Source organism: Piliocolobus tephrosceles, chromosome 1 (genome assembly GCF_002776525.5).
Source record: "Piliocolobus tephrosceles isolate RC106 chromosome 1, ASM277652v3, whole genome shotgun sequence".
NCBI lineage: Eukaryota > Metazoa > Chordata > Mammalia > Primates > Cercopithecidae > Piliocolobus > Piliocolobus tephrosceles.
In genome coordinates, this window is record NC_045434.1 from 212,302,260 (window position 1) to 212,310,338 (window position 8,079).

Genomic DNA, 8,079 nt, shown 5'->3' on the forward strand with positions numbered 1-8,079 from the left:
TAAGTAAAAATAAAGCGGCTCAGCTCTGAAGAGCTACCCTCTGGTCACTGGGGCCTAGTCTCCTGGGATGGTTTCCTGAACAAACTCAACGCCCCCACCCCCGCCCTGTGGACGCTGCTTCTCACCTGTGCATGGGTCTGGTCGGCCTCCCGGCGCTTGAACTGGTGGCTGAGCAGCAGGGCGCGCAGCTGGCGGTTCTGGTGCTTGATGTAGTACTCCACGGCTGCTTGGCATGGCCGGCACAGCTTGTACATCTGCTCCAGGTGATGCCGGTACACCTCGACCTCCTCGTCATACCTGCCCTGCGGGGTGGGGGGAACGGGCTCGGCGTCTGCAGGGGTGGCTGAGCTGCCTCCGTCTTACAGGTCAGACATGGAATCAGATCCTGACCTGCCACTTACTAGGGGATGATCGGGGTAAGTCGACCCCACTCTGAACCTGCTTCACCTCTGCCCAACAGGACAAATGCCCACTGTGTATAGCCATGTGGGCTACCGGGAGTGAGAGCCAATCCAGGGCAGGGCCCACAAGTGATGGGGACACTAACAAGATTCTGTTGCTCCAGGGATGCACCTGCAGGCCAGGAGCTCAGGGTCTGCTCCCCAGATACAGAGCTCCAAGGAGGTGGGTGAACATGGGGAAAGGTGGCTGCGGGCTGACACTGCCTGGACTGGGGCAGATGGACAACCCAGACTGTGGTGCCTGCCCTTCCCCTTGAATGCTAGAGAACCCCTGGCCAGGCCTGTCTCTTTGTGGCAGGTGAACGTTTCTTTCGGCTTCTGGAATAGCCCAGAAGCCAAGTCCCGTCCCTCCCATCCCTCAGACGTGCAGCACTGTGACTCTCCCTCCCTATTTCTGAGGGAGCAAACGTTCTGGCCTGCAGGGCCGGGAGGGTCAGGAGTGTGATCCCTTGCTGGGACCAAGCATGCCGAAAAGCTGCCTGGCTGCCAAGTCACCCCTGCCTTCCCCTTCCCGCAGCTTCCCCATCCGTGCCTTGACCTGAGTTCACCTCTGTTCTCCCTCCCTCCCAGACTGGACCCCAGGAAAGCCAGTGTCTCTGGGCTCCAGCTGGGACCTGCCTCTTGAGGTGACAGGCCCCCTGGGCTGGCCGAGGGCAGGAAGGAGCAGCCAGTAAGCAAGGCTCCTGGACTCCATGGAGGGCACAGGCGAGGCGAGGCGAGGCTCCCGGCTCAGCCCAGCTCCTAATGCCAAGCCTCTCAGCAATGTCTAGCTTCCCCCTCCTCCCAGAAGCCAGTGGCATCCTCCACCAACCCCACAGCAGACTGCTGGGGCCACCAGCAGGCAAGGCTGATTCAGAGAAATAGGACAGAGTGGGTTCAAAAGGGCCCCACCTGGAGCCCAACATCCCTTCCTCCCTCTGCCCAGGGACAAATTCCTCTGGGCTGGCAGGTGCTGAGGTTTCCACAGTGTTCCTAGGCCTGGAACCCAGATAGCAGTGACTGTAAGACACGGGGAGAAGCAGCTCAGCTCCAACGGGGGATGGAAGAACTAACACATCCTGGAATGTGCTGGCAGCGGCCAGGATGAGGGGCCCCTTTGGGCACTCAGGACAGAAAAGCCGCTGTCTAGCAGAGCAGGGGCCAGAGGCCCAGAGCCAGCACCCTGCACGTGCCTCTCCCCGCGCTGCTCTTAGCACCCCCAGCCCCAGCCAGGGCCCCTCCCCTCCCAACCCGGCCTCACCTCCTCACGGGGAGCGAAGGCGGCCAGCTGCTTGATCTTGGTGGTCTGGTGGTGGTTGCACCTCTTGCACAGCAGGACTTGGCTGCTCACCCACTGCTGCGGCTGCGAGGGGTCGCGCAGGCTGGGCGCGCTGCTCACCACATGGTTCAGGTGCTCCATGTACTGGGCGGGGATCGGCTTGTTGTAGTCGCCATTCTGCGGGATAGAGGTGGGACTTGGGGTTGCTGGGGAGCCTCTTCCCAGTGGGTGGGCAGGACTTCCCAGCCGGCGCAGGCTTGGTGATGTCCCTGAGGGCCCGCTCCAGGCAAGTGACAGTAGATCTCAAACATCTCCATTCGTTTTTTTTTTGCACACAACAGCAGCTGCTTTTCTTCTCAAGACATCTCCATGGAACCCAAAGGCCACCTAGCCCGAGCACAGAGCAGGGCCTGCAGCCCGCCGCCCACCCACACACCTCTAGCCAGCGTCTGTCCTCAGAGCCCCACCCTCTCGGAACTCAGTCTGCAAACCCCGGTCTAGTCCAGGGGACGGCACACTATGACCCGTGGAGGAGCTGCCTATTTCTGCAGTCAAGTTTTATTGGAACACCGGCAGGCTAAGTCACTCTTGTATTATTTACGGTGGCTCAGCAGGGTTAGCAGTTGTGACAGAGACCAAATGGCTTCCAAAGCTGAAAATACTATCTGGCCCTTTGCAGAAAAGGTTTGCTAGCCCTGATATAGTACAGAGAATGAGACGCAGAGCCAGAAAAACCTGGGTGTGAACCCGAAATCTGCCACTTTTAGTGGTATAATCTTGGACAAATTGCCATGGCTCCCTGCGCCGGGTTCCTCAAGTGAGGGGACAGCGCCAGGGCAGTGGTGAGAATCAAGTGAGACAATGTACATGACACACTATGCTCAGGGCCTGGAGAGGACAGGGTGTGGGGCCCACTAGCCCCGAGGCAGGGCAGGGACACCAGGTGGTCTCAAGGTGCAATCTCAGGATCCCCACCCCCACAAGCCCCCCCCCCCCCCCCCCCGCCCGTGACCCACACCTCCTGGAAGCCGTTATACTGCTCGCAGTGGGGACAGTCCCAGCAGTTGCGGTTCCCATAGGGCACCAGCGTATCCTGGTTGCAGAACCAGCAGTTGACCATCGTGTGCGTTGGCTTCATCCTGTGGACCAAGGAAAGAGCGGGTCAGCCTGGAAGACCCCAGCACCTGCTGGAGAGGGATCTCCATGCCCTGCCCCAGGGACACCAGGGAAAAGGTACTAGGAGTGGGATCTGGGGACGCAAAGCTCCCCAGATCTGGGGACATGCTCGCCCCAGGCTGACAGGAGGAACAAGGGCTCTGAAGGAGAGGAACGCAGACTGGGTGCAGCTGCGTCCACCCAGGAGGACCAGACAGGGAGGCCTCAGCCAACCTGGGCTTCTCAGTCTTCAAGGGGAGGAGGCCAGCTGGAGCCTTACCAGATCCCTAGGCTCCAGTGCAGCCACGTGGGAACCCAGGGCCACCAGCTCCTGGTGACCTGGGGCTCACATGGAGGGCAACAGGAGCCAGGGCTGGCCAAACCACAGGGCTGACTGGGACCAGGTTCTAGGACCCCCCCTCTCCTACGAGGTCCTCGATCCTGGGCTGCAGAAAGAGTGCACCCCAGGGATATTCCAGATTGAAAGGGGACTCCTGTGCTCCAGAGAGAGAGAGTCCTAGGACGTGAGAGCCAAGGAGGCTGAGGGGAGGGAGCAAGTGACAGCTGCCCAGCCTGGGGCCAACCCTCTCTGGTGGAGGGGACAGTGGCCCTTGCTGGCTACACGTGTGGTGACAGGTGGGGCCTCGGGATAATCCCAGCCCAGACACTGGGGGATCTATGCTCTGGGCCCCCCTCTACCCTCCTCATTGGCTGTGGGACACTGGGGGCCTGGGGAGGGGTAGGGAGAGAGAACGCCACTGCCCAACAAACCCCCCCGTTCCAGGAATCCAGAAACAATGTACGTGACAGGCAGCAGCTGTGGGAGCCCTGGGGTCCCGACTCTGCTGCTCCGACTCCCCACCTCTCCCCCATGGGCCACCTCCAGCTCAAGGACACCGCTTGGGCCCCTGCCAAAGTGGGCAGCCACTCCCTGCACAGACAGCCCCCCTTGTCCACAGGACCAGAGAGATGGCCCTCTGGCCTTTCATCCTCAGGTGCTGCTCAGAGAAAGGAGGACAGAGCCCCGGGAAGTTCCCGTGCTCTCAGCCTCAGTGTCCACATCACCCTGGCTTCTGCGTGCTACAAGGATGCAGTGACACAAGACAGAAAGGTGTTGTGCTCAGCAAAGGGCCAGCTCTGCCCCTAACCCATCCGGCTGGCCAGAGGCCGGAGGCTGGGCCCTGGGAAGCAGGGCTTCCGCCTCTGACACCACTGCTGCTGCCCAGCCCTCCCCTCCACCCCCTTCTGACCAGGGGCAGATGAAGGGAGATCTCTGATCACCTGTCAGTTGGGGACAAAAGCACCTCCCCTACAAGGGACTGCTCGTGGGATGCACTTAACAGTGCCTGGCCTAGAGTACGTACCCAAAAAAGCCAAGTTACACTGAGGGTGGGGAGGCTTGGGAGAGAAGGGGAGATGGGACCAGGCCCTGCAGGGAAGGCCCGGGGCCCACAAGGGCAGCTGGGATCTCCCTCAGCAGCCTCGGCCCACACCCTTCTCACCCCACACCCCCTGCCCCAGCACAGGCCCGAGCCCTCACAGAGGACAAGGACTGCTACATCTTGTCAACAGCACGGAGACAGTGGGCAAGGCCTGCGGACCAGCGACAAAACAGAGCCAGCCAGCTAGGCAGGCAGCACAGCAACAGGCACAGCCTGGGAGAGCAGCTCTGCCTTCTAGGGCCGCCGTCTCATCCCTCACCTGTCAAAGGGGGCTGCTGAGCATCCCTGCCTCAGGAGAGGCCACTGTGAGGATCCTAAAGGAGAAGGCAGAGAGGCGCTCGGTGCTTGGCATTAGGACAGCGCCACCGGGTGCCGACTACACAAACAGCCAGGGCAGGAGACTCGCTCTGGGGCGTGTGGAGACCTGCTCTGCTGCAGTGCCCGCATCTAGCACTCCCGGGCAACTAAGCACGTGGCTTTCTCTGTGCTAATTACTACCTGTTTTACAGGCTTCTTTGTAACTGTGCACAGGGGCGTATCCTGATGGGTGATGACCTGCCTGTGTGACCCCCTACCCCAGAGCCCCATGACGGGACAAGGCACTGCACCTAACTGCCTTTCGGTGATGGGCTTCCTATCCCCATGGAAGGCCCCTCGGGCCTGTTTGAAAAGGAAGGTCAACCCTTGAGCCTGCCTGGGGGACCAATGACAGCTGAGCAGGGGCTGTGGCTTCTGTCCAGGGCGCCTGCCATGAAGCCCCGCCCACCCCAGGAAGTCATGTTTCCATTCTGAATCTCCAGCTCTGTTGCTAGGGAAATGGCTCCACTGATCTAGAATGAGCCGGCCTGGAAGGGGCGGGGGGAGGCAAGGGATTAGCCCTTGTCCCTGGGGCCAGCAGCTCTAACTCCGGTCACTCTCAGCCCTGGGTAATCCCTGCCAGAGTTGAGGGTGGGCTCTCTCATGGCCAGAGCAGCTGCCACCCACTTTGGCCAGGCGGGCCCTACCTGCTAGGGGGTCCTCTCCCACAATGCCTTTGTGGGCAAGCCCTGAAAAGTCCCAAGAGGCAGGTAGGCCAGGGGGCGATGGGGAGCTGGGCATGAACTGCAGGTCCCCCAGGCGCCAGCGCAGCGGCGTCAGACACACGACCTCATGTGAAACACTGTCCACAGCTCGAAGAAGGTGCCCATGCAGGTGGGGGCAGTCCTGGCCCCCAGCCTATGCGTGCCTCTGCCAGGCCTGTTGAGGCAGCATCTGGGCTGATCTCTTCTGAGCCAGCCTAGACTGGACCCTGTTTTTGCTCTGGGAGACGCCCCCAAGTTTCCCTGATAAATCCCTCAGCTCACTTCTCTTCTGTGAGCTAACAACTTCCATCCTTAACTTGACTCTGGGACAAACCACAGTTGGTGTACAAGGTTTGAGGTGACATGACAGAATGTCCCTGCAGCACAAGCAAGAGAGGAGCTCGGGCCTGGAGGGGCTGCCCCTGCCCATAACGGTCCCAGCTCTGGGGGGACAGCAGCTGGCCCTATAGCTCCCATTGGATGGGTGGACATGAATGCCTGCAGGCCACTCACCCAGCTCCTGCTAGCTCGACGCTGAGCCCCTGGGAAGCCTGAGGAAGCCCGGAGGGAGACAGGTCCCTCAGAAAAAGCTAGGGCAGCTGCACGCTCTGTACCTGCCCCGTCCACAAGCCCAACATACACACTGAGGGAAAACAAGACGGGCAAGTGTCAAGTGATGACACCACTCCAGAGCCCTGAGCACAGACATGTACTAAAACAAAGCTCCTGCGGGATGCCTCACTATTCCCTGCAGGTGGGAGGGGCTCTGTTCTGGGTGTGAGCCCAGCACTGGGTCCTCAGTCTAGGAATGTGCCAGGGAGGGGGCAGGGGCTTGGTCCCTGCCCTGGGGAGCTCAGTGGCTGTAGCAGGCTGGCCATCTCCCGGAGTCTCTGCCCAGCCCTGGGAAATCACCACCTCCTCAGACAGGGGCCTAGTACATTGCTCGGGACCTTGGACACTATGTGCTGGCCCCAGCGGGGGGTTGGAAAGACTGTAAGAGGTTCCCTCAGGGGCCCAGCGAGCCAGAGCCAGCCTCCCAAGCAGCTCCTCGCCTGCACTTCCTGCTTAGGTGGGCAACACTGCGTGTCACTGAACCAGAAGGACCGGAGAAGAGGCCTCCTGGGCTTCAGCGACAGCAGCATCAAAATGCAACTCAGAACTTAGCACTGCCCATCTCCAAGCAAAACATACTTGAATCCACAGCAGTAACTCCAACACCAGGATGGAAAACACCCCAATCTACCATTCTAGGGTCAGACCCCAGCCTGGTGCGAGCGGAACATCCCATCAGTTAAGCAAGAACCACGCCAGGCTGGCAGAGATGCAAACATGAGCAAGACAAGAAGGACGACCTCCCAGGGCAGCTGGTGACAGATGCCACAGGACAGAGGCCAATAAGCGGGGCATCTGCGGTCGCCCTGAAACACAGCTGTGCTCACCAGCAGGGCAGATGGCAGAGGGAGGGGACCACCCAATGTGTGCCCATGGTGCGGCGGTCGCTCAGAGAGAGCGCACAGCAGCAGGAGAGTGAGTGGGAGGGGTGAGCCTGGAAATGGGAGGGGTACAGGGGACTCTGACTTCCAGAATGAGGCTCTGCTGCATATCCTCTGGGAGGCTGCACCCTCTTTGTCCCCAAACACTAGATAGGAGACAATCCCAGTAAACACCAACAGAGCCCCAGAGGCGGGACGGTGGCGTGTGCAGGGATGTGCTGGCGGAGCACGGATCCTGGGCATCGTTTGAAGAGGGCTGAGGACAGGCACCCGAGCAGCAGCGTCCAGGGCACAGGGAGGCCTAAAAGTCACAGCCTTCCCAGTCGCCTGGACACAGGTAAGTGAAATTGGGGCATCTGCGCTGACCATGGTGGCTTCCCATGGGTGCAGAGAAGCAGCCAAGGGGCTCCGTGAGCACCTGGAGGTTGAAGCTGGGCTGACAGCTGAAGTTCTGGTGCGAGGCAGGGGCCTACCATTTAACAGCCGGGTAATGTGGGGCAGGTAGCCCAACTTCCCCAAGCTTTGGTTTCCTCATCCGTAAAATGGGAGAACAGTAGGGCCCGCCCTGGCGGTTTCATGAGGAGACAGTGTGCTGTGCTTCCAGCCATCAGCTGCTCCCATCAGTAACAATCATGGGAGCAAGAGGACTCCATGCGTGGGGAAGCCAGGACGGGCCCTGACTGAGGCTGTGGGAGGACTCAGTTCTTCAGAGCAGCAGCCTCCTTCCCAGGTGCCTCAGCCAATCCTAAAGCACAAAGTGGGGCTGACCTGCCCGCTCCCTCTACATCTTCCTCTCTGCCATCTCTATGCTGAGCCTGCAAACACCCACCCAGCCAAGTCGCCTTCCAAAAACAGCTCTCCTTACATGCCCTCCCGAGGGTCATTCAAAATCCACAATGCAGCCGGAGTCAATGTTTGGTTCCTCGCTGTCACAGCACTCTCCTTCTCAGAGGAAGGCTCAACTTCTTGGTAGGTTGGTCTGGCTTCTGAATCGTGACAATGGCCAATTTATGACCTCCAGGTGAAACCCAGTGCTCTGTGAGGACATCTGAAAGCATCCTGGGAAAGGCTGGCCCTTCTCGGCCCAATCAACAGCAAGGGACCCAATGCCACACCATGACCCGCTGGTGTTGTCAGGGGCGTGAAAGACCTTCCAGGCACCCTCCTAGTTCCCCTGGCAGCAGCTAGTCCAATACCTCTTCAAGGCCC

The 8,079-nt window shown here is 60.2% G+C and overlaps 1 protein-coding gene across 2 annotated transcripts in view; it reads right to left on the minus strand.

Annotated features, from left to right (window-relative positions):
• TMEM201 (transmembrane protein 201) overlaps positions 1 to 8,079 on the minus strand; it is a 31,625-nt gene that overhangs the window by 16,604 nt on the left and 6,942 nt on the right. Inside the window, exons 1-4 of one of the 2 annotated variants that reach the window (XM_023215288.2) lie at positions 7,736 to 7,991; positions 2,738 to 2,858; positions 1,702 to 1,896; positions 126 to 302 (exon numbers count right to left, since the gene is read on the minus strand). In XM_023215288.2, coding sequence (XP_023071056.2) covers positions 126 to 302; positions 1,702 to 1,896; positions 2,738 to 2,858; positions 7,736 to 7,737 — 495 coding nt within the window. In that variant the 5' untranslated portion in view covers positions 7,738 to 7,991. Of the gene's footprint in view, positions 1 to 125; positions 303 to 1,701; positions 1,897 to 2,737; positions 2,859 to 7,735; positions 7,992 to 8,079 lie in introns of those variants that run through there. The other variant, XM_023215287.2, reaches the window with a different exon arrangement.